Below are 27,300 nucleotides of genomic sequence, written 5' to 3' on the forward strand. Positions count from 1 at the left end.
CCTCAACGAAACATTTTCATTCAAATTCCAAACGCGAAGGTCCAACTACATTGGATCTGGATGGAGAAGCTGATCGTGCGACAACAGGTTGTGTTGAAGAGGTAGAGGCCACAGAGGAGTCGCTGCCAGACAGGTCAGGAGGGGAAAAACCAAAGCCTCTGAGACCAAAAGATGCTACTAGTAGGTCTGCTTCTCTTTTCTCCCTCACCTTCTTCAGGATGTGGGGAGAAGAGGGAAAGAAGGAAGAGCGTAAATATTTCCTAGAGGCCACAGTGCTGTGAGAAAATTGACCGCTTCTGCTACTGGAACGGTGTGCTTAGATACTTAGCAGTTCATGAGAGACATGAAGACACCGGCTTAATTTTCCAGGCACATTCCATTTTTGCTAGCATTTACCCAATGCTGCTAAGCTTTGGGAGCAAATGAGAGCACAAAAATGAGGCTTGCTTTTCAGCTTTGCAGGATGTGGGGCGGGAGGCAGTGGGAAGACAAAGAAGTGAAGCCAAATTTCTTCCAGCCTGGGTTGGAAAGAAGAGAGGAAAATCTGAGGAATCTTTGTGCTTTTTTTTGTATTTTACATAAAGCAAACAAGTGGGAAGGCAAAAGCTGATAAGAAAACAAAATGGTGGGAATGAGCCAGGGACTAAAGGAGAAAAAGTATCCTCTCTCGGCCTTTGGGTGTCTTGGAGACATTTTCAAACCGCCACAAAAAACAAAACCACAGTAAAAAGGACAACTTTGAAGCAACAGACTAGCAGGGAATGGAAGCCACCACCGACTAAGCTAAAAGCCGAAACAGACTGGATTGCAAGGCCTCAGAAGTCTCATCAAACCGCAATTTCTGCCTCAGACCTTAGGAGGAACTCAACTCCCATCTGATCTCATATTTCAGGCTCATTTGTTCAGTGTGCAGTTTCTATTCACTTGTCACATTAACAAGATCCATCATGCTTAATCCCGCCATACGTTCATTTATTTAGAAAGGAAATGAACAATATTCTCTGAAATGTGCGTTTTTATGTCCTGCTGCTCCGATCAATTCCCAACCCCTGTCTTCTCTGTTTAAATGAAAAGTTGTATTAGGGGTTTCCTTTGGCTCAGTTAAAAAACACTTAGGCCAGCCTTGCTTTTCCAGGAATTTAAAAAGTCAACATCTTATTGGAAAGCAAATGACGTCTGACTTGAAAAAAAGCAACAGGAGAACATTTTTTTAAAGAGTTTTGTATTTTTATTGTTCAAGTAGTACAAAATCTATATACTAACTGTATTGTTAAAATACATTTAACACAATGTGAAAAGCGAGCTTCAGCCTTACTATGTCAGTCCATATATCATACAATCATAATGATAGAGTTTCATGGGTTATAAGACAGTTCTGCAACACTCTTGTTCAAGCGTAGCAGACACCACAGCCGCAATCCAAATATTTTTGTCAACTTCAGCAAATATACATACACACACAAGAGTATGAACAAACATTTCCCCACTAAACAGATCCTCAATGCAGTCTGCTCTAGGCCCAACCAATCACAAATCTGAATTAGACATGGCAAAACTATTTGATTCAGTTCGCACTTAAAGGCAAATAAAGATAATTCACATTTCCTGAAACGCTATGTGAACTGCCATCTTTCAAAATTCACACATTTCCAGAATTGGCAAAGCAGTTCTCCAGCCAAGTAGTGTGTACAAAAATGCATGTTGCGGGGATACAATTGTGAAAATGAGCAAAAATGTGTTATGTCAGGGAATATGTAAATATAAGGAAAATGTGGCTCACAAAAATATGTATATTAGGCAAAATCGCATACACAGATGTAGGAGAAATTCATACTAAAATGCTGGTGAATTTTCAGAAATATATTGCAAACTGATGTAGAGAACTGAATTTAAGACTGGTAAAATGAGAAAGTGAAGCAGATTCACCAATCCCTTATCTGGAATCAGACTCTTCTGAAGAGGTATTGGATAAATCAGGTGTTAGATGCAAAGGTTCCCCTTCAGAGGTAGGATTGCATCCTGTTTCCACATGTAGATTAGGCTCCAGAATTGGGGTTCACATTTTTAGCATACCGAACACATTTGTTAAGCATAATCGCGTTTTAAAATACCTCCCATTAAAAATGCAGGACTGTTATGGGTGTAGTGCTTTCAGAAGGTGAAATATTTTCTCAGCAACCTTTATTCACCTCTACTGGCCATTTTTTTAAAAAAAAATTAGCAATTTATGATACAGTGGTACCTCGGCTGTCGAACGTAATCCGTTCGGGAGACCGTTCGACAACTGAGGCACAATGGGCTATTAGCAAGTTCAATGGGGAAAATTGGGAAACACGCCTCGGAAGCCGTTCAAAAACGGAAGGAATTACTTCCGGGTTCTCGGTGTTCGGGTTCTGAATTGTTTGGCTTCTGAGATGCTGAAAACCGAGGTTCCACTGTACTGAGACAAAGTGATCCTACCCAACCAGGAATCGCATAAGCCAAAATCCTAGGCCACCCTTACAATGGGGTAGCATCAGTTGCTAACACCCAGGGTGGCGCCAGCCCCCGCCACCAACACTGCTGGAGCAATCCCACCCCCAGCGGAACAAAGTAGGGCCACGCTGAGCCGCCTGCCCACCTGTGCAAGGAGGAGCCTGACCAGGCCGCAGGTGGAGTCACCTAGTCATGCCTGCTCAAAAACTGTGAGCCTGGGGCCCCCCTGGCACCCCCACACTACACCCTGATCCTTAACTCCTATGGGTAAAAGGTAAAGGGACCCCTGACCATTAAGTCCAGTCGCGGACGACTCTGGGGTTGCGGCGCTCATCTCGCTTTACTGGCCAAGGGAGCCGGTGTTTGTCCGCAGACAGCTTCCAGGTCATGTGGCCAGCATGACTAACCCGCTTCTGGCGAACCAGAGCAGCGCATGGAAACGCCATTTACCTTCCCGCCAGAGTGGTACCTATTTATCTACTTGCACTTGACGTGCTTTCCAACTGCTAGGTTGGCAGGAGCTGGGACCGAGCAACGGGAGCTCACCCCGTCGTGTGGATTCGAACTGCCGACCTTACGATTGGCAAGCCCTAGGCTCAGTGGTTTAGACCACAGCGCCACCCGCATCAACTCCTATGGGTAGGTGTGACTAATTCATCATATCCTCCATTTTTAAAGAGATGGGTTTGGTTCCTCGTGTAGCCCAAAGGACACCGTCTACGCACGAGAAGGAACTATGGAGCAAGCTTCACAAAATTATGATAAACAATCGCTTTCTTTGGACTTGCACCATAATTATTATGACACTGCAAAGTCACTATGCCACACTGTCAATCTTAGGTATGCGACAACATCAAAAAGCCATTTTGGGGTAAGGGGTGTTCTTCATTCCCTCATCCACGGGCAAACATTTTCTGCAAAAAGTGCTTCCCTTCAGCTCAGTCCTAGACAAATGTACTGGGTATCTGGCAAGGGGTCTGTTTATTTAACCAAGTCATACCTAATTTTAAGGGAGCTATCACAATACAGTGCAACCTACATTTTCGTCTACTTCGAAGCCATTACTGTTAAATGTTGTTGTTATTATGATAAAATTTCAGGTTTATGAAGCCCACAGAACTTGTATTATGCTTATGTGAATAAGGCTTCTGGGTTTGTTTGTTTGTTTGTTTGTTTGTTTTTGCTATTTTATTTTAAACCTTAAATGGAGGGACTAAAACTACATGCAGCATTTTCAAAACAGGCTTTGGTTTATTTTATTTTACCTTATTTATTAAATTTATATACCACCCTTCACCCATAGAGCTGGTGGTGGCTCACAACATAAAAATACAAGATAAAAAACACAAAATGCGTAATAAAAACAAGAATGAAAATGAAACAATAACCCCCTCCCTGAAACACATTTATAGGGTTTAGCCCTGGTTAAAGTTGAAGTATTACTTCTCACGCCTTTTATATGAGCCCATTTCCATTGTGCTACAAATATATTTTTTGATGTGCATGAATAATCAATTTCTACTAGTAGATCCTAATTTAAACTACATAGAGGTAGGGAAAGTGCTCCCAAAAAACCAGAAATCTCTGAATTGCAACCTCCTACTTTTGCTTGGTTCAAGCTGACAAGATTTTATTTACTGTTAGAGTGGACAGTTTCCTAATCTGGGCATCTTTATAAAATTAGTTATGTATATACAGCGAATCTGTTGCAAAGAAAAGAGTGAGGGTTTTTTTTTAACTCTGATAGTCTAATCAGTTATCTTCCCAGATAATGCCCTACCACTATCATGAAAAATATTCCTCACAGTTTAGAGGCCATTTGGCAATGAACAGTAGCAGCTTCTCTGAAACATGCCACTAGTGGAGAATTTCAGAAGGTTCATTGCCTTCAGAGTTTGCCTTGAAAAGCACCATCAACCAAAAGTAAAAATATTTCTCTCTATATATATTTGTTTATTTGTTTCATAAAATTCATACGCCGCTTGATTATACGAAAACCTCATAGCAGTTTACAAAAAAAAAATAAAATTATCAATAAAAATATTGACAATAATTTAAGGCCAATGCATGCAGAAAGTCATCAACTACCTCCGCAGTAATTCAATCACAAATCTGCAGGAGCAGAATATGGTGTTTTGAAGTTCTTTCGGGATTTAATACAACATCTATCAAGGTTCATGACCAAAACAGGTTTGTTAGAGATCGTAGAGCAGGCTTCCTCCACCTCGGCCCTCCAGCTGTTTTGGGACTACAACGCCCATCATCCCTGACCACTGGTCCTGCTAGCTAGGGATCATGGGAGTTGTAGGCCAAAAACATCTGGAGGGCCAAGGTTGAGGAAGCCTGTCACAGAGGTTGCTTTGAGCACAAAAATGGTAATTGTGTAAGTATACTGAGAAAATACAATTAAGCAATGCTTAATTTAGCAATCATTGGCATTTAGCAATAAATGCAAAATATAGCTCGACTTTGGTCACCTCCCTTACAGAAACAGCTAATATATAAGACTTTGCTCCTTGGTACATCAAACACATGACAACACATTTTAACATTGCACTATGGCAGCAGAGGCATCTTGGCAAACTGATTATTGTTTGTCATTTCTAAGAAGGATTTCATTCAGTTCAACTTTATTCAAAGTGGAAAAACATAATGTTTTATAAATATAAAAATTGCTGACTGTGTGCTCCAGTAACTTGTCAAATAACTAAACTGTCCTTAAAATTTTAGTTACTAGAGCACTTAAAATACCTGGGACCAAAACCTGCATGGATTCAGTCACAAAAATTATGCGCAGCGCTAGTGCATTTATATACTTCTCTTCAGAGACGCCAGTGTCCCAGTTTTGATTTTCCCCCAAAGCTATTGTGTGTGCTTTTCCTCAAAAGCCTCCATCTGCAAGAGAAGAGAAACAGAAACGTGCCTCACTTTAAGGGACAAACGGCCATTTTCCAATGTGCATCTCGTTGGCAGAGGGCCTTCTCGGTGGTGGTGCCCGCTCTGTTAAACGCCCTCCCATCTGATGTCAAGAAAATAAACATCTGACTTTTAGAAGACATCTGAAGGCAGTCCTGTTTAGGGAAGTTTTTAATGTTTGATGTTTTATCATGCTTTTAATATTTTATTGGGAGCTGCCCAGAGTGGGCAGAAACCCAGCCAGATGGGTGAGGAATAAAGAAGTTGTTGTTGTTGTTGTTCCTCCTTTAATGTTAAACTTGGCCCAATAACTGTGATCATCGTACAAAGCATCAATATTCTGCAGTTCAGTGCTCACACTTTCAAAGGACACTGTTACTCAGAGTAGACCCACTGAAATTAATGAACATGACTACACTAGGTCCATTAATTCCAACAGGTCTGCTCTGAATCAAAGTGATAATGCCACCCATTATCTCCATGCATATCCACAGACAGAACGCTAATAAAGGTAAAGGGACCCCTGACCATTAGGTCCAGTCGTAGCCAACTCTGGGGTTGCGGCGCTCAGCTCATTTTATTGGCCGAGGAAGCCAGCGTACAGCTTCCGGGTCATGTGGCCAGCATGACTAAGCCGCTTCTGGCAAACCAGAGCAACGCACGGAAACACCGTTTACCTTCCCGCCAGAACGGTACCTATTTATCTACTTGCACTTTGACGTGCTTTCGAACTGCTAGGTTGGCAGGAGCAGGGACCAAGCAACAGGAGCTCACCCCATCGCAGGGATTCGAACCGCCGACCTTCTGATCGGCAAGTCCTAGGCTTAACCCTAGGTTTAACCCACAGCGCCACCCGCGTCCCAGAACGTTAATACCTAGAAACAAAAGACACTTTTGGAGTTTAGGTAATGATATTATCCCTCACAGACCTGAATTTTGTCAGAAACATGGCAATCTTGCGTTTTATAAACCTACCTATAAATTATTTAAAGTCCTACGTTCAGAACTGACAACATACTGACCTCTGCTTGGACTCCCATCACTTTCTGGGTCCAGCTGTCATGCTGAGCCAGATCTCGATCTATCCTCTTGCTTGGCAGGAGTGCGCTGCTGATCATCTGGTACCTGTTTGGCAGCAGGTGTGACTGGCGCCTCTTTCAAGGCTTCTTTGACAGGGGTAGCTGGCATTTCACCATTGACACTTTCGACGCCACTGACAGACATCAAGTTCTTACGTTCCTTGGAAGCAGATTTGTGTTCCACCTTTGTGACTCTAAACCTGTTGGGCCAAAGCTGAGCTATTAAAGCAATCCAGCATTTTACTACCGCCTCTGCAAAATTCAGAAAGGTTTCTCTAAATTTACAATTGTATTAGTTTTGAAATGACTGAGGGACTTATCACTTTGAAAGACGTAAGACAGATGATCTTGCTGGGAGACTGTTTTGGGGGGACAGGGGGCGGGCGGGTGTGGGGGACTCCCTGGTCCTGAATGGGGCAACTGTGCCGCTTAGACTAATGCAATGCACTCTACGTGGGGCTACCTTTGAAGGTGACCCAGAAACTACAACTAATCCAGAATGCGGCAGCTTGACTGGTGACTGGAAGCGGCCGCTGAGACCACATAACACTGGTCTTGAAAGACCTACATTGGCTCCCAGTACGTTTCCGAGCACAATTCAAAGTGTTGGTGCTGACCTTTAAAGCCCTAAACAGTCTCGGCCCAGTATACCTGAAGGAGCATCTCCACCCCCATCATTCAGCCCAGACACTGACGTCCAGCACCGAGGGCGTTCTAGTGGTTCCCTCACTGCGAGAAGCGAAGGTTAAGGGAATCAGACAGAGGGCCTTCTCCGTAGTGGCACCCGCCCTGTGGAACGCCCTCCCATCAGATGTCAAGGAAATAAACAACTATCAGACACTTAGAAGACACCTGAAGGCAGCCCTGTTTAAGGAAGTTTTTGATGTTTGATATTTTATTGTGTTTTTATATTTTTGTTGGAAGTTGCCCAGAGTGGCTGGGGAAACCCAGCCAGATGGGTGGGATATAAATAATAAATTATTATTATTATTATTATTAACTATCTAAACGATATGTGGAGAAGTAGGCGGTTAGAAATTATGGCTGCGCTGCAATTACAAATTCTAGAAGAGTAACTATGTTGACAAACTAATGGATGCTCTTTTAAGAATTTGTCCCTCCAGAGGAGAGTCTCAAACATTCTACTGCTACGATAATTCTGAATACAATTCAACTGTTATCATTCCCTAAATATTATTCCCCCACCTCTCTTTTGCACTTTAGTCACTGTTCTTACCAGCGCTACAAACATGGGACTTCATCAGAATGTAGATTGTAAGCTGGAGCTTACAAACCATGCAGAAACAAATGTGTTATAACACACCTAGAAATTTGTCTTTGGCTTTTTCCTGTAAAGCAGTTGCAGCAAGGGGTCTCGAGTCCTCTTTCGGTTTTGAAGCGGGCAAGCCCAGCCCGACAGAGTCAGGATGCCCTAGAGTTCCCTGCACCAACGCAAAAACCTACGGAGAAACGTCTCCGTTCGCATGGAGCTTCCAAACTCTGCATCAGTTCATCCTCGACAGTACCACAAACAAAGGGAGCGATATTCCAGCTGCTGTGCAGCTGGGATTACGAGGGACCAGGCCTGCACAGGAAAGAAGCTGGCCAATTTCTGCTGAAGAGATAGACTGGCCTGTTTCACATTGTAGTTGAACTAAACTAGACGTAGGGTTGCCTTATCTTGAAGAGCAAAAAAGAGGACCACTCAAGGCCTCTTTCCCCCAGCTTGGGCTGGCAGAAGCCATACCTGAGCGAACACCCAACAAACAACACCCCAAATGTTCAAGTTAGAAGGAGGAAGTGTGATGGACCTTTAATACCAAAATCCCAGGCATTTCCTTTAAAATGTAACAACCCCCCCTCCCTGTAGTGATCAGGTGGGATTGCTATGAGGAATTATAACAAATATAGAGTAAGCCATCTGTGTCAGCAATGAAAGCATTGCGTTGACTGGGTTTAAACTATTTTGATATAATTCTTGATCAATCCACACCTCTGCATCCCTGTTCCATTTCTCTTTCTTGACCAGTCGCGCACACTGCCAGTTGCTTCGCCAGGCAGGCATCCTGGGTCATCAACGACAGTGGGCAGCTTCTTTGATGTAGCTTTTCTGATATGTTAATCTTAGGATGTTAATCTTAGGGCCAGGAAACAGATCTCACCTGAAGGTGATAATGATCGCTGTCTTCCTGGCCATCCTTCTTATCATGTGTATTGCTTGTTTATGACCTCAGGGGTTGCCAAATGCACTCCTTTGTAGTTCTGTTTTGTTTACCCCAGAAATATGTGTGCTTAATTAGTTTTGGTAGTTTAACTTTGTCCCCATGTGGGGTTTGTTGAAATGCTTAGAAGAAATCTGATTGGTTCTTACGAACACTCTGTAAAAAGTTCTTTTGTGAATAAAACGACCTGGGCCAGGGGGTGGAGGCAGAGATTATTATACGCACCCTCCCAGAGTCTTGCTGGTTCAAGCTTCTGTGTATATTCTTATTAATCAGAGTTCAACCCTTCCTTTGTTTGGGAACGCCTCACCTCCCCCCCGCCCCGGATGGGCATGTTGCCCCCCGCAAAAAAAGAGGACATATCCGATATTTCCTGGACATATGGCAACCCTAAACTATCACGCACGCCACCAAAACTGCGAATCCACCACAGTACTGAGAATCAAGTCACGGTTTCACCTAAAATGAAATTATAAATGGGCACACCTTCCAACAGACAACACTGTAACCTCCCCATGCCGGGCTCTTCTTGGTTCTTTGGATTTTTTAGCTGGACTGAACAGGTGCCACCTCTTCTGATTGCAGCGGCTACAGTCACCTGTTCCGGCTACTCCACCAACCGTATGCAAATGGCGGCCTCGGCAAGTGTGTTTCAGCTGAGGGCCTCCGGACGATGAGGGAGACACTGGACTTGTTGGACTGCCTGGCGTAGTCGGACTAGTAGGGCTATATTTAAAGAGCAAAAAACACAAACGTTACAGGACAGAAACGTAGTGTGGTATGGTGGTGGACATGTTGTGGTGGACAGAAGATGAGGTGGTTGGACGGTGTTCTCGAAGCTACCAGCATGAGTTTGACCAAACTGCGGGAGGCAGTGGAAGACAGGAGTGACTGGCGTGCTCTGGTCCATGGGGTCACGAAGAGTCGGACACGACTAAAAGACTAAACAACAACAATCTACAGTGCCGCTTGTACACTTTCATCACCTTTTAGAAAAATATAACAACAATAAAAAAATCTCTATTTAAAGAGGAGGGGGGGAAATGCCAGCCGTGGAGGGCAGGTGCTGTCACAAGCACAAGTCAATCCACAGCTGGCTTCTCAACAAACTTGCAATGCCAGTTTCTCCTGAGTGAGACCCTGGAGGGAAAATGGTTTGAACAGTGAGTCTGCTTCCAGAACAACTCTCCCCCATCAAATGTTTGCGCCTGTACACAGCCTAAGTTCAAGTATGTGTAACCAGACATATTCTTTCACCTGACCTATGTTTCCTTGCCTCTTCATGCTCTCTCCTGCTCTGTTGGATGTTTAAATTGTTAAAAGTTCGCCAGAAAACTTAGCTTAACTCTGTGAGGCACCATATGCATTGATGATGCAATTATAGGTATATGCGAGCATATTTATTATCTCACGCAGACAGGATTTTTGTAAAAACATGCAGCTGTCTCTAGCTTAATGTAACATGCACCCAACTTTTAAAGACACATATATGAAACTTTTAAGAACTTCACTATTACAGTACAATCTGTCTGAAAAAGCCTGCATTTGCAAACTTCAAACAAACCGCCTTCTGCAACAACCTCAAAAACCATTAACATCTTGTCTCCCCTGAATGTGGAGCATAAAATGAAAAAAAGGTTTTACCTTTCAGGATCATATACAGAGTTATCTGCCACCATGGCCTTCAGAACATCAGCGTTAGCTGCAAGAATGACATAAATAAGAAACACTTAACATTTTGGAGTTGATCTCTTTGAACATGGCTGGCCTAACTTGGACATTACGCACACTTATATCAATAAGATAACATGCCACAAATAACTTTCGTTCTACTCCTGACCCCAAAGCAGTTTGAATCCTTGGGAAAATATCTCTTTGGAATGTATGAATGAGAAAGTGTATACGATGCGTGCTGTGAATTAAAAGTCCTAAATTAAATGTCTTCATTACTTCCAAAGGTTGCATATTGGCGGTGAGAAGAGGCAATTCAAAAAGTGGGAGGGGGGTCTCTCCCCCCCCTTGCCCCCATCATTCCTCCTCTCTCTCATTTACACATATATCTTGAAGCCATTTTGATTGAGAAAAGCATTGGAGAGAAAAAAATGATTGCCAGGGGGTGATCTTTGTGGATCTAGCAGCATATGGTTCATAAATATTCCTCCCCCTTCCTTCTGGCTGCTGATACATGCCTAACTGATACCTCCAATTGGAGCCAAAGGAAACTTAATAAAAACGAGCCTAAATTCTGCAGATGGGAGGCATAGTGAGGAGAAGAGGCTGTGGGCCAGAGCTTCCTCATGACCTGCACATTCATATTTTTTAAATAGCCGTACCGCATACCTTCATTTTTCATAATGTAGTCAACTATTTTCCCCACGGTGTCACCATTATCATTCGTACTTTCGTTCAGCTCTGGAAAGAGAAAGAAAGATTTGGTTTGTGGGCTGGATAAATAACCAACCAGGACTGGAGATGTAAAGAATCTGGTAAAGTTAAAGCTATGGTGGCTGGGGTGGGGAGCAATGTCTCCCTGAGGGTTTCTGGAGCGGGGAAGAATTGAAAAATTGCAACAATGCCATGTTTTCCTCCTTATCAAAGCTTATTTTGCTGCTTTATCATAAGATGCACTGTTTTTTACCATTCGACATATTGATGAAATTTACTCAGAGTGAAAAGAAAGACTACTTTTATTGCCATAAAAATAAAATGTATGCACATAACTTATTTTAATAACTGAAGTCTTGCTTTTCCAGTGTGATGGATATGGCCTGTTTTTGTGGACAATTCTGTGAAGTCCAGGTGTAATGCTTATCAGTTCTGGCCTTGGATTATATTCAGCAATACAGCAATACCTCAGAAGTCGAACGGAATCCGTTCCGGAAGTCCGTTCAACTTCCGAAACGTTTGGAAACCAAGGCACAGCTTCCGATTGGCTTCCAATTATGCAGGCGTGCCAGAAACAATAGTAGAAGCCACGCCGGACGTTCGGTTTCTGAAACAAGTTCGAAAACCAGAACACTCACTTCCAGTTTTCGATCTTTCAGGAGCCAGAACGTTCGACTCCCAAGGCGTTCAGGAGCAGAGGTACGACTGTAATACCTTTAGCTGGGAAATAGTTACGGGAAATTAGTAAACTACACAGGTATCATATTATGAAAATCACAGGCCCTGGGCCAAAACCTTGCTAACCTGCTGAATGATCTGGCTCTGGTCATCAGGGAAATAAATACCGTATTTTTTTGCTCTATAAGACGCACCAGACCACAAGACGCACCTAGTTTTTGGAGGAGGAAAACAAGAAAAAAAAAATTCTGAATCTCAGAAGCCAGAACAGCAAGAGGGATCGCTGCGCAGTGAAAGCAGCAATCCCTCTTGCTGTTCTGGCTTCTGGGACAGCTGTGCAGCCTGCATTCGCTCCATAAGACGCACACACATTTCCCCTTACTTTTTTGGAGGGAAAAAGTGAGTCTTATAGAGCACAAAATACGGTAAATCAACTGCAAGGTTAAGTACAGATTTGCAAGTTTCCAAGGTCCACCTGAACAGAGCTTGCAGACCACCAGTGGTATACAGACCATAGTTTGAGAGCCTCTGATCCAAGCACTATAAAAATGGGGTTAATGCTTGTTGTTCCTTATTTCCACATTAGCACAGGCACCAGTCTTTTAAATCATTCTCGCCTACCTATCTTTTCCCCAAGCTGCTCCTCCTCTTGCTCAGATTCTGTTGTACAGCGATATCCTTTTTTCTTTAGCATATGGCAGATGAAAACCCCCAGGAGTCCCATGAGGAAAAAGACTGGAATCAGGAAATATGCAATATATTCTGGGTGCTGCCCGTTTCCTGACGATCCACTTTCAGGCTTATTTGCAATGTCATCTGCGCTATGGCTTGCCAAGGTACGAGGGCCCCCTATGAAAACAAGGGGGGAGAAAGACTACAGAATTAGTGAGATTTGTACAGCAATGCTGATATTTTATGCGCTTCTCAGTCCAGAAACTAAATGTTCCCCAAAAGCAAGGCACCAGATGAACAAATCCAGGATACTGTAGCCAAGTATGTATTTCATTTTGATGGCAAGTAAAATTCTATTATGCAATTGTTTAATTTACTTTAATTAATTTAATTAATTTAATTACTTTAATTTAGCTGTTCTGCTTAAGTATAATTATAGAGTTAACAACATATTATACATTTGATTTATCCACTGCATTGCATTACTATGTGTTACAATTTTTCGTTATTTTTATGCATTAAAAGAACGAATTCATCAACAAGAAGTGGGCCTTGCTCGTGGAAATATATAGAAGAAGAGTTTGGATTTGATATCCCGCTTTATCACTACCCTAAGGAGTCTCAAAGCGGCTAACATTCTCCTTTCCCTTCCTCCCCCACAACAAACACTCTGTGAGGTGAGTGAGGCTGAGAGACTTCAAAGAAGTGTGAGTAGCCCAAGGTCACCCAGCAGCTGCATGTGGAGGAGCGGGGAATCAAACCCGGTTCCCCAGATTACGAGTCCACCGCTCTTAACCACTACACCACACTGGCTCTCTGAAATATATAATCAAACTTATTGACTCAATTCATACAATCACACCATACAGTGGTGCCCCGCAAGACGAATGCCTCGCAAGACGGAAAACCCGCAAGACGAAAGGGTTTTCTGTTTTGGAGGCGCTTCGCAAGACGAATTTCCCTATGGGCTTGCATCGCAAGACGAAAGCCCATAGGGAAATGCTGGCGGTCGGGAGCAAAGACTTTCGCCCACAGCCGGCCTTCAGAAGAGGACCTCTTCTGAAGGCCGGCGGGGGGCAAAAGTCTTTGCTCCCCCCCGCCTGCCTTCCCCCCCCGCCTGCCCCGGGCGATCTTAAAATGCTGGCGGGCGGGAGCGAAGCGTTCACTGCCGACCCCCAGCATTTTAAAATCTCCCCGGGACAGCAGAGAAGTCTCTGCTGTCCCGGGGAGATTTTAAAATGCTGGGGGTCGGGAGCGAAGCGTTCGCTGCCGACCCCCAGCATTTTAAAATCTCCCCCTGTCCCGGGGAGATTTTAAAATGCTGGGGGTCGGGAGCGTTCGCTGCCGACCCCCAGCATTTTAAAATCTCCCCCTGTCCCGGGGAGATTTTAAAATGCTGGGGGTCGGGAGCGAAGCGTTCACTGCCGACCCCCAGCATTTAAAAATCTCCCCGGGACAGCAGAGAAGTCTCTGCTGTCCCGGGGAGATTTTAAAATGCTGGGGGTCGGGAGCGAAGCGTTCGCTGCCGACCCCCAGCATTTAAAAATCTCCCCCTGTCCCGGGGAGATTTTAAAATGCTGGGGGTCGGGAGCGAAGCGTTCACTGCCGACCCCCAGCATTTTAAAACGCTGTTCCGAAGCGGGGGGGGGGGCGGGAACACCTTCTGAAGGCGGGCGGGGGGCGAAAGTCTTTGTCCCCCCTGCCTGCCTTCCCAGGGGCTTTTAAATCGCCCCGGACAGCGGAGAAGTCCTCCGCTGTCCGGGGCGATTTTAAAATGCCGCCCGCCAGCATTTTAAGATCGCCCGGACAGCGGAGAAGTCCTCCGCTGTCCTGGGGTTTTTTAAAATGCTGGGGGTGGGAAGAAAAGCCCTTGTCCCCCCCCCCCCAGCCTTCAGAAGAGGTCCGGGGACAGACTGTCCCCGGACCTGGTCTGAAGGCGGTTTCCCTAGGAACGCATTGATTGATTTTCAATGCATTCCTATGGGAAACCGTGCATCGCAAGACGAAAAACTCGCAAGACGAAGAGACTTGCGGAACGAATTAATTTCGTCTTGCGAGGCACCACTGTACTACTTTGTTCAAAAGTGGCCAGCAATGGTTTGCAACTCTGTATGACAACCAGCACCAGAAAACCTTGAAAAACCATTGTCACAGTCATGTCTCCATCTCCAAAGGCACCATGGAAACAGGAATGAAATTAAAAAGCCAAGTGTTGAGAAGAGTTGAAATGAAAGCAGACAAGCAGCTATAAATCAGTTTCCTTATTCCAAATGCTAAAAAAGAAATAAAATTGAGCCTGTACAAAGCCTCTGAGTGCTTCAGAAATGCCCACAATGTAGTATGCAATATTTCGAGTTATACCAGACTATCTTTGTACACAAAGAGAAAATGTGACATTTTAAGCAAAACTGGAATAGCTCACACCTTCTTTGAATTCTTCACTTATTTGAGAAGGAAGCCAAGCTGTAGCCCTTTCTACTTTACACCTCCACTTAATTTCTAACACCCTAATATTTAATCATGCCTTCCTCACAAAACTACAGTACCAGCAGAGACACTTATTTACACAGAGCTTCTAATGGTAAAGCCCAAGCAATATTTATAAATTCCGAATTTCTGAAAAAAATGTGACTTCCTGCTGACTATCCAGCATTGCTTCCAATGTTTGGGATAGATCAAACGGTCTGTTCGCAGGTGGACAGTAATTCATAGCTATGGTTTCCCTTCATCTGCAATGTGCTAATTATGAGAGCTGCCAGAGTTCACACCAATTCCTAGACAAAACTGGTTTTGATGTGTAGCTTCCATTTTCCCCCCTCCTTGGGTTCCTCTCTCTTTTTGACAAACAGAATCACATAAGGAATTCAACACCGTAGTCAATCACATCAGAGACAGTTCAGCAGTTGTTGTTGTTGTTGTTTAGTCGTGTCCAACTCTTCGTGACCCCATGGACCAGAGCACGCCAGGCACTCCTGTCTTCCAGTGCCTCCCGCAGTTTGGTCAAACTCATGCTGGTAGCTTCGAGAACACTGTCCAACCATCTCATCCTCTGTCGTCCCCTTCTCCTTGTGCCCTCTATCTTTCCCAACATCAGGGTCTTTTCCAGGGAGTCTTCTCTTCTCATGAGGTGGCCAAAGTATTGGAGCCTCAGCTTCACGATCTGTCCTTCCAGTGAGCACTCAGGGCTGATTTCCTTCAGAATGGATAGGTTTGATCTTCTTGCAGGCCATGGGACTCTCAAGCGTCTCCTCCAGCACCATAATTCAAAAGCATCAATTCTTCCAGCGATCAGCCTTCTTTATGGTCCAGCTCTCACTTCCATACATAGTTCAGCAGTACTTGACTATTGTTAGCATCCTTCTGCCTCGAGAGAGCACAAACCTGGGCAGTGTGCACGGAGGTCCTGGGCTGCCCAGGCAACAAAACCCCCCTCTCGGCCTCTCTTATGTGGTCCAAAGGAAAACAAAGCAATACAATTGGCACCAGCTTGGCTGCAGGAGTTGCCAAAAGGAGGAATACAAAGCGCCACCCAGCCGTCTTAGGGATTCCAATCTGGATTTGTGCAGGATTTATTCCTTGGCCTTTTCCTCTCCTTAAGATGTCCCGCAAGGCAGTGGAGGTTTAGAAGCAGAATTTTCCTCCTCAAATATGGGCTACCTTCCCAGGTTGATGAGCCCCATCCGCCCCTCATTGCCCTCTGCAACACATGCAGAAACTGCCTTATGAACCATTGAATTGGCTATTGGTCCCATCCACTCAATCTGCTAGAGGTTGACTTTGAATACATAGGAATTCCCTAACTCACCAAGCGTTTGAGACCCATTGCCTACCTTCATCCGGTTTAGTCAAAGTCATTTCCCAGGGTGTGGCTGCTGTCACATGCTGACAGCTTTTAGGAGCTACAGGTGAGAGCTGAGTGGGGTACAAAGGTGGGCCAGAAGTGAGGAGAAAGGTGGACAAACAGAAGGAGAATGACGTGTCCAACAGAGGTACTAGGTAAGGTAAAGGTAAAAGACCCTTGGACGGTTAAGTCCAGCCAAAGGCAACTATGGGGTTGGGGCGCTCATCTCGCTTTGAGGCCGAGGGAGCCGGCGTTTGTCCACAGACCAATTTCCAGGTCATGTTGGCCAGCATGACTAAACTGCTTCTGGCACAGTGGAACACCATGATGGAAACCAGAGCTCACAGAAATGCTGTTTACCTTTCTGCTGCAGCGGTACCTATTTATCTACTTGCACTGGCGTGCTTTCGAACTGTTAGGTTGGCAGGTGCTAGGACAGAGCAACAAGAGCTCACCCTGTTGCGGGGATTCAAAGTGCCAACCTTCTGATCAGCAAATCCAAGAGGCTCAGTGGTTTAGACTACAGCGCAACCCGCGTCCCTCTAATACCACTTCCTCTTCCCTAACACCCCATACATCCTGGAGGTTCATATAACCCATCAGATATATGCCTAGGGTGGAGCAGAGGTGTAACAAAACAGATGTTTATATTGAAGTACAGTGGTACCTCGGGTTACATACGCTTCTGGTTACATACACTTCAGGTTACAGACTCCGCTAACCCAGAAATAGTACCTATGGGTTAAGAACTTTGCTTCAGGATGAGAACAGAAATCGTGCTCCGACGGCACGGAGGCAGCTGGAGGCCCCATTAGCTAAAGTGGTGCTTCAGGTTAAGAACAGTTTCAGGTTAAGAACGGACCTCCGGAACAAATTAAGTACTTAACCCGAGGTACCACTGTATAGCCAAGAGGAGACAGTTCTCTTGACTGACTATAATTGCAAAAATGAGACTTTCTGCAACACCAAGTATCTTTATTTTTCCACTAAAATATGAAGAAACTGCTCTCAGAGACCTAAGTTGACGAGGAGCAAACTAAATTAGACAAGTGATTAAAGTCAGCCAGATTTTCGTGCTGCTAACCCACAAGTCTGTCTGTGCAAGCTGGCTAAAGCTAGCGCCTTCTACCAGGAGGAAGTTCTACTCAAAGTAAAGGCACAAGGCTTTCCGCTCTTTAATAGCAGTAATGATGTCATTTCATCTTCCTAATCTAGCCCTTTAGGAAGCTTGCAAGCAGAAAACAAAAAGCTGGCAGAAAAACGGCAAGAAATGTTTTCCGCAGGGTGAGAAAAATGATCCTGATAAGTTCATAAAGTTCTGTCACAAAAGCAACACGAGTGAATAGCCGCTAGATACATGTTTGTGTTTTACTTTAAGGCGGTCAGTGGATTAAACAGTTTTTAGCTAATAATAATAATAATAATAATAATAATAATAATAATTTATTTGTACCCCGCCCATCTGGCTGGGTTTCCCCAGCCACTCTGGGCGGCTTCCAACAAAAATTAAAAATACATCAAAATGTCACACATTAAAAACTTCCCTGCCTTCAGATGTCTTCTAAATGTCAGGTAGCTCTTTATCTCTTTGACATCTGATGGGAGGGCGTTCCACAGGGTGGGCGCCACTACCTTCGTAGATTGATCCTGGTGGGTACTGTTTCTCCAGCATGTCACCCAGTGGCATGCAGTGGCAAATAAGAACCCTCCAGCTAGCAGGATTGAACCCTCTGCTCATCAGCTTTTGAGCAGAGGGCTCAATCCTGCTAGCCCTGCTCCTTCTGTACTTCCCTGTGGGGAACAAGCCATGCCTCCTCTTACCACCACCATCAGATGACGGACAGGAGAGTGGTCTTAACTACCTGAAGCAGTTGGCCCACAGGGGTGGGTGGAGATAATAATCTGACCCACTGGACGATAGGAGTTCATTACTCCTGCCTAATGGACTAGATCTGAATACTAGATAATCTCCCAGTTTCCTGGAACAATTGTCCTTCTGTAATTCACAGCTGACTTCATTTTATTTTTGACTGATCAAATGCCCAACCTTGCATGCGCTCTACAGCAGCTGGTGCTTACAAAAACCGAAGCAGTTTGCTGAGTGGCTTCTATGCTCCTATCAATTTACAAATTTTAACTTTGATGTTTACTGGCATTTTTATTTATATACTTTCTTTTGTGCTCCAAATTTAACCAAATCGGCTGAAATCATGCATAAGCAGTGTTGAGAAATCTGAGAGGGATAAAAAACAATAAAATGAAAGTAGCCATGTTGGTCCAATAGTGTGTGGTTAATATCTTTAGAAGGACCAAATTTTTTTATTTAAAAAAAACAAAGAACGTTTAGCGAGTTTTGAATTCACCAAAGCTCATCAGGATAGATGAAAAATATTGGGACGTGGAAGAACTCTCACTTCTTTGTGAATTTTCAAGTCGACCCTGATAAATACAGCTTTTGGACTTTACAAAGATAGTTGATGAAACTGATCTTGTCTTTACTAACAGAACAGCAAAATGTAAGGCGTATCGCACTGCTTCTGTTCCTGCTGAATTAGCTATTCAACGCTCAGCAAAGCTGATCTTTCTCTTCCCCCCCAAAAAATAAAAAAATTCACTAAACACCAGACAGAAACAGAAGCTGCATCGTGGCTCCTTTTTAAAAAATATAGCTGAGCACCTTGGAGTGGGAGTTATGTGAGTATAAAAAGTGTAAGTAGTGGCCTATTTTACGGGGTGCTAATAAGTATTACCAAATTAACATAAGGTATTAAGTACAGTGGTACCTCGGGTTAAAAACTTAATTCGTTCTGGACGTCTGTTCTTAACCTGAAACTCTTCTTAACCTGAAGCACCACTTTAGCTAATGGGGCCTCCTGCTGCCGCTGGAGCACAATTTCTGTTCTCATCCTGAAGCAAAGTTCTTAACCCGAGGTACTATTTCTGGGTTAGCGGAGTCTGTAACCTGAAGCATCTGTAACCCAATCTGTACATGCCAAGAAAACTATGACTACATCTGATGTAACACTAGTAATACATGATGGGAGAAGAGGCCTGGGGGTTAATCTGGGGAACTGGGTTTGCTTCCCCACTCCTCCACATGCAGCTGCTGGGTGACCTTGGGCTAGTCACACTTCTTTGAAGTCTCTCAGCCCCACTCACCTCACAGAGTGTTTGTTGTGGAGAAGGAAGGGAAAGGAGATTGTTAGCCGCTTTGAGACTCCTTAAGGGGAGTGAAAGGCAGGATATCAAGTCCAAACTCTAAAAAAAAACCATCTCAGCACCAGGTAAAGCTAAATTCCAGTAAATGATACATTCATCTCCCCTAGTGCCAAGATTTGCAGAAATCAGTCTGATGTTTAGAGAAAGCAAACCTTTGAACTTATTTAGATTTCCCTTCTCACACAAACATAAGCCAACCATAAAATCACAACTCTCTTTGAAGTTCATCTTGCATCCTTTAGCTAGCCCAATAGGGATTAAGTAATGCAGCTGTATTAGTTAAAGATCAGGAAGTGATTGCCAAGAAAAGAAAAGCTGTAACGCGAGTCTCAAAAGGTAATTGTAATCAAGTTATCCATACTTGACTTCACTGTTAAAATGGACCCAACCTCCCTTATGTAGCTATTCATTCAAATTCTCTTCTGTCCTTTGCCTCCACAGAAATGTGCTGCTTGCTCCTGCTGTCTCAACTTTTTCTCTCCCTGTTAGCTGTTCTCTCCCTGCAATGTAGCTTGTACCATTCACAGAAACCACTAACCATTTCCTCACTGGTAAATCCAAGGGCCTCTGCAGCCTATGGCCGCCTCCTCCTGCTTCCTGACCTCTCTGCTGCCTTTGATAATCGATCAAAGTTATCACTTGCCTAACTCCCTTTGTTCCCTAGGTCTTCATGATACTATCCTTCATTAATTTTATTTCTGTGCAATCAATTCTATTAACGCTGCCACAAGTGAAAAGGCCAAGCCTGTTTTTTTTCCCTCCCCTCGTTCCAGCCGCCAGGTCTATTCAAAATTCAGCTACCATAATCACTCGCCTCAGCCACCACTCCAACCACAATTGTTCTACATAAGCACCTGCACTAATATCCTGTTCACTCCCAGATCCAGCACAAGCACCTCATTTATAGTTTCACGGTTCTTCATCGTTTCCCACTGACCTGATTATCTCTTTGCTTTTATATCCAGATACATCCCTGTCCAGAAAGTCTCCCAGCAACTGAATTAAATGTGCACTCACCCTGTTTATCCTGCCTACCATTTCCATCACCTTCCTTGGTTCTTTTCCCGCGGTAAAATTTTAAACTGTAAGCTCCTCAGGGCAGGGACCTGTCATCATATACAGTGGTACCTTGGGTTACATACGCTTCAGGTTACATACGCTTCAGGTTACAGACTCCGCTAACCCAGAAATATTACCTCAGGTTAAGAACTTTGCTTCAGGATGAGAACAGAAATCGCGCACCGGCGGCGCAGCGGCAGCAGGAGGCCCCATTAGCTAAAGTGGTGCTTCAGGTTAAGAACAGTTTCAGGTTAAGAACGGACCTCCGGAACGAATGAAGTACTTGATCCGAGGTACCACTGTAGTTTGTAAAGCACCATGCCCAACGGGTGATCAAAAGGATCCCTTCCTCTGACATAAGAAGACTTCCACTGGAAGGAGAGAACTTTTGGATCCCACTCATTGCTCTCCCCCTCCCAAAAAAAATCCTGTAATTATTTAAAGGTTTTTAAACAATAACACAATTCAAACCCAACACATTTACAATGTGATTTGAAAGGTGATGTACATATAAATGTGTAAGATATTTTCCTGTTACGAGGATCACCACGCAACACAATCGACAGGTAAATTCGCATTCACACCCACCCACATTCTCCCATGATGTGGTACAGAGAGGTGAGGATCCACACAATCCATTTTGCTTATAAAAGGGGACAATACCTTATCAAAACTGTCCTAATAAACCCACTGATGGCAATATATTAGAACCATCAACTTAGAAACATGCATGAAATTTCAGGTGAACAAAGCAAGCCAGTGAGCATAATATATGACTAGACTTGTCCACTAAAAAACCCTCAAATCAGCCTTTTGTAGAATTACAATGTAGAGCGCTTAATCATAAACTGACACATATTTTCTGGCATGTGCCCCATTAATAACTTTGCAAATCAAGCTGTTCCTAATTTTCCATGTCCTCTTATTACTGAAAGAAAGCCTCCAATTTAAAAAAATATATCTATTGTTTGCCAATAGATTTTTTTTTAAAAAATAATAATCACATAATGGATAGTTTCCCATCTTAAAACATCCTGTTCCAGCACAGTACATAAATCAGTCATGCACATGCAATAATTTTATGGGACCAAAAAATAAATTCTCCATGACGAGGATTCTTTACAAAAGTTTCAGAGCAATGGCGGAGCTTTTAACAAATGCAAAGAGAATGCGCCACACATTCCCTTCCCCCACTGCTGCTGAGATGCACTCCTTTGCGACAAAGTACCTAATGAAAAAATAAATTAACGAGCATACTGTAGATTGATGCAAAATGTGTACATAGAAGAACAACAAGTTCCAATTTAAACATGTGTCAGTTTCAGAAGCCATATGCATAACATACTAAGTGTGGGCCAATCATTTATTGCTTTATTTAAATCCTGCTCTTCTTTCAAACGTAACAAAATTCTGGTTACAACAACGAAAAGAGCATGTTATGAAATATATCAACCCTGAAGAATATCATTACATCAAACTATGCCAAGAAAACTTAAGAGCAAAGGTGGAGGCTGCAAAAGACAGCGACATTTTTCAGCACCTCATTCTTGAATATAAAGGAGTAGAAAATTGAAATGAACCTGAGAATCACACATTGGCTTGTTAGAAATTACTGGTGTTCGCTTTCAAAGGGCAAAACTCTATTTTGACAACAAGCAAAGCAGTCAGTATGTATTTTCCATGTTTATCTAAGGAAAACAAGGCCTGGTTTCTCCCCACCAACAGTTACTGCTTCTCATTCAACCTCACCTGTCCCAGAAATATTTCTAATTCATGGTTAGGAGAACCAGAGAGGGTAGGCCCAATTAGAAACGCTATCCTTCTTGCTATAACTATTAAGTGCCACACTTTTTATTCCAATCAACTTTCATTAGGATGGAGAATGGAAACAGAATCATTTTCCTGATCGTCGTTCCAAGAACCCTAAACACCTTCCTGGAATAAAAAAAGGTAAAGGAACATGTATATTCCTGGAATATACAGATTCAGTCCAAAGGCTTGTCCAGTCACTTTCCACTTTCCCAGGAAAACCTGCTGTTTGCCACCAAATCAGAACAAACGGCAACAGCGGTGTTCAAAATTAGCCAGGCGCAGGCATGTTTTGTGACTGGCATGGGTCCAATTGCAACCATTTCTGGATGCCAGGATGGCGACTGACATCTCTGGCTGGCTGGCTGGCCCCTCCAGCTTTCTTAAGCAGATAAGCAAAAGCTTATTTATTGATTTATATCCCATATATACAGTCCTTTTCCCCCCAGGGAGTACTCTAAGGGTATGCAGTACCGGCACATCTCCTTTTTTGTTGTCAAAAAGTGTGGCACTGTAACAACTTCATGGTGAGTACTAGCACCTATTTTACTAGGGGGGGAAAGCACTGCATGGTTCACACCCTACTACAACAACCCTGTGAGATGCCAGTACTGTGACAGACCCAAGGTCAGACTAGGAGACTGTGACAGACCCAAGGTCATCCAGTGAGCTTCTTGACCAGGAGTCAGCAAACTTTTTCAGCAGGGGGCCAGTCCACGGTCCCTCAGACCTTGTGGGGGCCCGGACTATATTTTGAAGGGAAAAAATGAATGAATTCCTATGCCCCACAAATAACATAGAATTGCATTTTAAATAAAAGAACACATTCTACTCAAGTAAAAGCGCCAGGCAGGCCCCACAAATAACCCAGAGGTGCATTTTAAATAAAAGGACACTTTCTAGTCATGTAAAAACAAGCCAATTCCCAGACCGTCCGCGGCCAAATTGAGAAGGCGATTGGGCCGGATCTGGCTCCCGGGCCTTAGTTTGCCTACCCATGTTCTTGACTGAATGGGGATTTGAACCGTGATCTCCCAGGTCTGAGTCCAGCCCTCTCACCACTACACCACATTGGCTTCCCAGAGTGCTCTAATAAGGTAAATAAATATGGGGAAAGCCAAATGTCACTCAGAGAAAGATCTAAAATATTTTCATTGAAATAATTTTCATTGTAAATTTGTTTTATTCTGGATTGTTTTGTTTGATGTTTCGATGTGTTGCAAACTGCTTTGAGATTTTTTTTCCTTTAAAATATAAAGTGGTATAGAAAATAATAATAATATGATTATATAGCCGAAATAAGGCAAGGAGCTTTCAGCATGACAGAGAGCCCAAGTCATTGCAGAAATAGAAATCGTTTCAGAAAAAAAAAACCCTAAATTGGGAGAAAACCAAACAACGACTGAGCATGCTCAGAATGTCAAGTGTCTGTTGTGAGGACTAAAAATAGAAAAACTGGGTTTGGGGGAGAAATATAATGCAATGCCCTGAAAAAAGGCCAGGCTGGCAGGCAAACTTCAAACTGCAACATTTTGTGGCAGATCAGATCCCTCATACAGAATCATCTAATCAATGAATTGTAGAATTGGAAGGGACCACGAAGGTCATCTACTCAAAACTCCCTGCAATGCAGGAATCTTCTGCCCAATTTGGGGCTCGAACCCACAACCCGACTGAGCTATTTGATGAAGCTGCCTTTTCAGTGATATACATGTGAAACAACCGTAGCAGACTTTTAAAAAGAAACTTTAGTCTAAAAATGTATGTACCAGGTACATGCATACATAAAACATAAGCTCCTTTTAAAGTACAGGAAATGTCTTCATGTCAATACAATCATACAAGATACCCACAAGAAAAGCATGAGCTCCAGTTTAATCACTTTTTAACAATTTGTGCTATCCCTGACCACATCAGTCCACAGAAAAAGTTTTGCAGATTTCCAACAACAACTTCCAATGTAACTCGGCCAGTGAACAGTTTCATTTTCACCTTCCAATACCCAACAGTTTCAGCCCATAAATAGGCTCTCATTGCACGGTCTGCGCACTACAAGTAGATAGCTCAGGAAAGCTCAAAATACTGGGGGTGGGGGAAAGTAAGGGAGATGGTAGAGAAAGAACAGCTGTACATGAGACAATTTAATAGTGTTTGGGTTTTAATGCAAGTATTCCAAGGCCAGATTTCCTTATTCCAACAACCAGTGTTGTGTCTAAGATCCAGAACAGGGAATTAGCAGATTGCAAGAGAGAGAGAGACAGAGAGAGATACTACCCTTGATTTTCAGCAACATAGTACACTATCAGCAAATCACAAAAAGTATTCGCTAAATTAACCCATCCCCAAAATACTAATTAAACAAAGAATATAACCGTTTTAATCCTCCATAACACAACACCAATGAGTCACAGTTCTATGATCTATTGCTGTTATAGGAAGGAATGACAGTTATGAAAGCAGACAGACTCCAACCATCGTGACTTAGTATCCTGTAAAATAGAGAACTTGAAAAGGTGATAGAGGGCAGAAATGAATTAAAAATACTAAAGGAGGGACACACTAATGGCTACTTTTTACTTTATATTAACACAGATTATCTGCCACCATTTACCAACCCAATTCTGCAGCTGCTTCACTGAACTATCTTTCCATCACAGCTCCACATACAAATATATTGATAAACATAATACAATTTACAACTATTAACTATCCTTCAAAGTACGTTCACAAAGGTGGTTAACACATAAAATAAAGCAGCTATGTAATTTCTTTTTAGTTATCTTGAACATGCACTAGTGGGGCACAATTAAGTGGACTGAACTTTTGACTGAGGAAAAGTCAACGGAGGCATTGCAAAAAAAAAATCCTGTATGTTAAGGAATCAGCATGCAATCTGAGTGACAGTCTTCCCAAATGCAGCAATCTGTTTCACTGCACTCAGTTGGAACTTCCTTGCATACAGAAAAATGCATCCATGTGGTACTGTTGCAGAGAATTGATTTACACATAATTTACACTCTAGTATTCCTACAAATAAGTGTCTCCTGTGGAGGAATCTTGTAACGTGGGCTCACAGTGGCATCTGGCACTATTTCACTGTAAATCTGGTAATAAGATGAGGATAACTGAAATTATTCAGAAGTAATTACACAGCAAGAAACAGCAGAGAAACAGCAGAAGGATTGCAATAGGGGGCTGGGGAAAGAAGACACCAAAGTGCTATTTCTGGATGGATAATTTCTTTGGAACAAATCTTTAGGTGAAGCCAGTGATTGGTTGCAAAAAGAATGAAAAATGCAACGACCTGTGAAGCACAGTCTACTATCAATTTTGCCGATTGTTCTGTATATATCGCCTTGACTCCTTTTATGAAGTGAGGCAGAGTCGACCAGTCTCAAAGTCTGAATCCTAGAGAGTGCAAGAACAGCTGTTGTTATCTGGAAAAAGCCTAGCGGCTCTTTGCACATGCCCTGAAGCACAGTTTCACAGCTGAGCTGGCTGGGAGTCATAATAGCCTCTGGAAATGAACTTGAACTCAGCGGCCGAAGCCAGATGTTGTCCTTTTGCACAACGGAGGTTGTAACAAGCCCAACCCTTGGAGATCATGTATTTACTTTCTGGCTGAGGAAGAACGATTATGGGGAAAGGAAGAAAAAAACCCTATAAAGAAAAAGACTGAACTAGAATCGGACGTGCAATTTAAAACACACACACACAACTGCCCCATTGCTGTGGGTTTGACAGCAGCCTGACATACAGCAGCTGAGATCCACCTAAGGGATAAGCTTCTGCTTGCTAATCTGCCAGGAAAAGCTTAGTTTCTGCATAACAGGATGGCCCAGTTGGGAAAATTAAAAACAAAAAAGGTGGCGCCAACCTTAAGCAAGGAGTGTGAGAGAGAAGCAAGGGAGCGGGGCTGGAGGGAGGGAGGGCTTCAAAAGTCAGGCGGGAGTGAAAATAAAAAATTAATCAACAGCAAGTTGGGAAGTGCTGGAAAAAAGCAGATGAATAACGGAAATTCATGGGGAAGAGAGAGAGCTAAGCCCCCACGATGGAGGGCAAAAGACAACTGCACCCCAGTGTTTCCCCTCCCCATCCCAAAATGCAAAATATAAAGTATGTGCCCAGAAGGAGGAAGCCTTTTCCGCACCCACCGGGAGCCGAGCGGTTGCCCGCCTGGGCGGACGCGGCTTGGAAGAAAGCAGCCGGGTAGGCGGGCGTCGCGGCCGGTCCTTGAGGAGCCATCCCTGGGCGAAGAGACCACCCGCGTCCCGGGACACTGGGGCGCCTGGGCTGCTGGGGCGTCTGCGGCGCGCGCAGGAAATCTCCCCCAGTCCGCCCGGGCGCGGCTCTGGCGTCGAGGCTCCGCCCACCTCTTCTCCATTCCTCCTGGGGGGGGGGAGAGCGACTGAGCATGCGCGGTGGCGGCGCCGCGCTTCGGCAAGGCTGAGGGGAAGGCGGAGTTTCACTGTGGAAAAGGCAGCTGGAGGCGAGCAGCCTGCTTTTGCCTCAGTCGGGCGCTGTCCAGTCAGGCGCTCTCGCGCCACGAGGCAGCAGCGCCGAGCGAGCAAAGTCACAGTCAGTTACTTTGCTCGAGTTAGGAGTGCAGCAACTGTAACACTAAAGCACTTTCTGGGGAGCAGGGGTGTCAACTTGAATAAAATATTTGGGATTTGGGGTGGTTGTAACAAGTCTGTGACGACGTTTCACAAACTTCAGTATCTTCTACCTGCATTGTATGTATTTAATCTGCAACTGCAAGTACACTGAGAAAAAAATTACACAATATGTTACTTCATACTTCAAAAGAGAGTGTGCCTTGTGTAGTTTTTTATAGGAAGGAAAAGAGAATTAATTTAAAGAGTCAAGCAACCCATTGCTGCCTTCCACATGCTCTGCAAATGGAAACTAGTGTCTAATTCACACATTTTTAAAAATGTATTTT

At 43.7% G+C, this 27,300-nt stretch overlaps 1 protein-coding gene across 1 annotated transcript; it reads right to left on the reverse strand.

Annotated features, from left to right (window-relative positions):
• Positions 1-2,061: 2,061 nt before the first annotated feature.
• Positions 2,062-26,709, reverse strand: RELL1 (RELT like 1). Its single transcript, XM_081020158.1, has 7 exons — positions 26,510-26,709; positions 12,377-12,604; positions 11,033-11,104; positions 10,337-10,394; positions 9,179-9,418; positions 6,414-6,670; positions 2,062-5,370 (listed from the first exon to the last, which is right to left on the reverse strand). Exons 1-6 carry the CDS (start codon positions 26,598-26,600, stop codon positions 6,451-6,453), a joined length of 909 nt encoding a protein of 302 aa, XP_080876284.1. The 5' UTR covers positions 26,601-26,709; the 3' UTR covers positions 2,062-5,370; positions 6,414-6,450.
• Between the last annotated feature and the right edge of the window lie 591 nt (positions 26,710-27,300).

Source organism: Podarcis pityusensis (genome assembly GCF_964106645.2).
Source record: "Podarcis pityusensis genome assembly, chromosome: 9".
NCBI lineage: Eukaryota > Metazoa > Chordata > Lepidosauria > Squamata > Lacertidae > Podarcis > Podarcis pityusensis.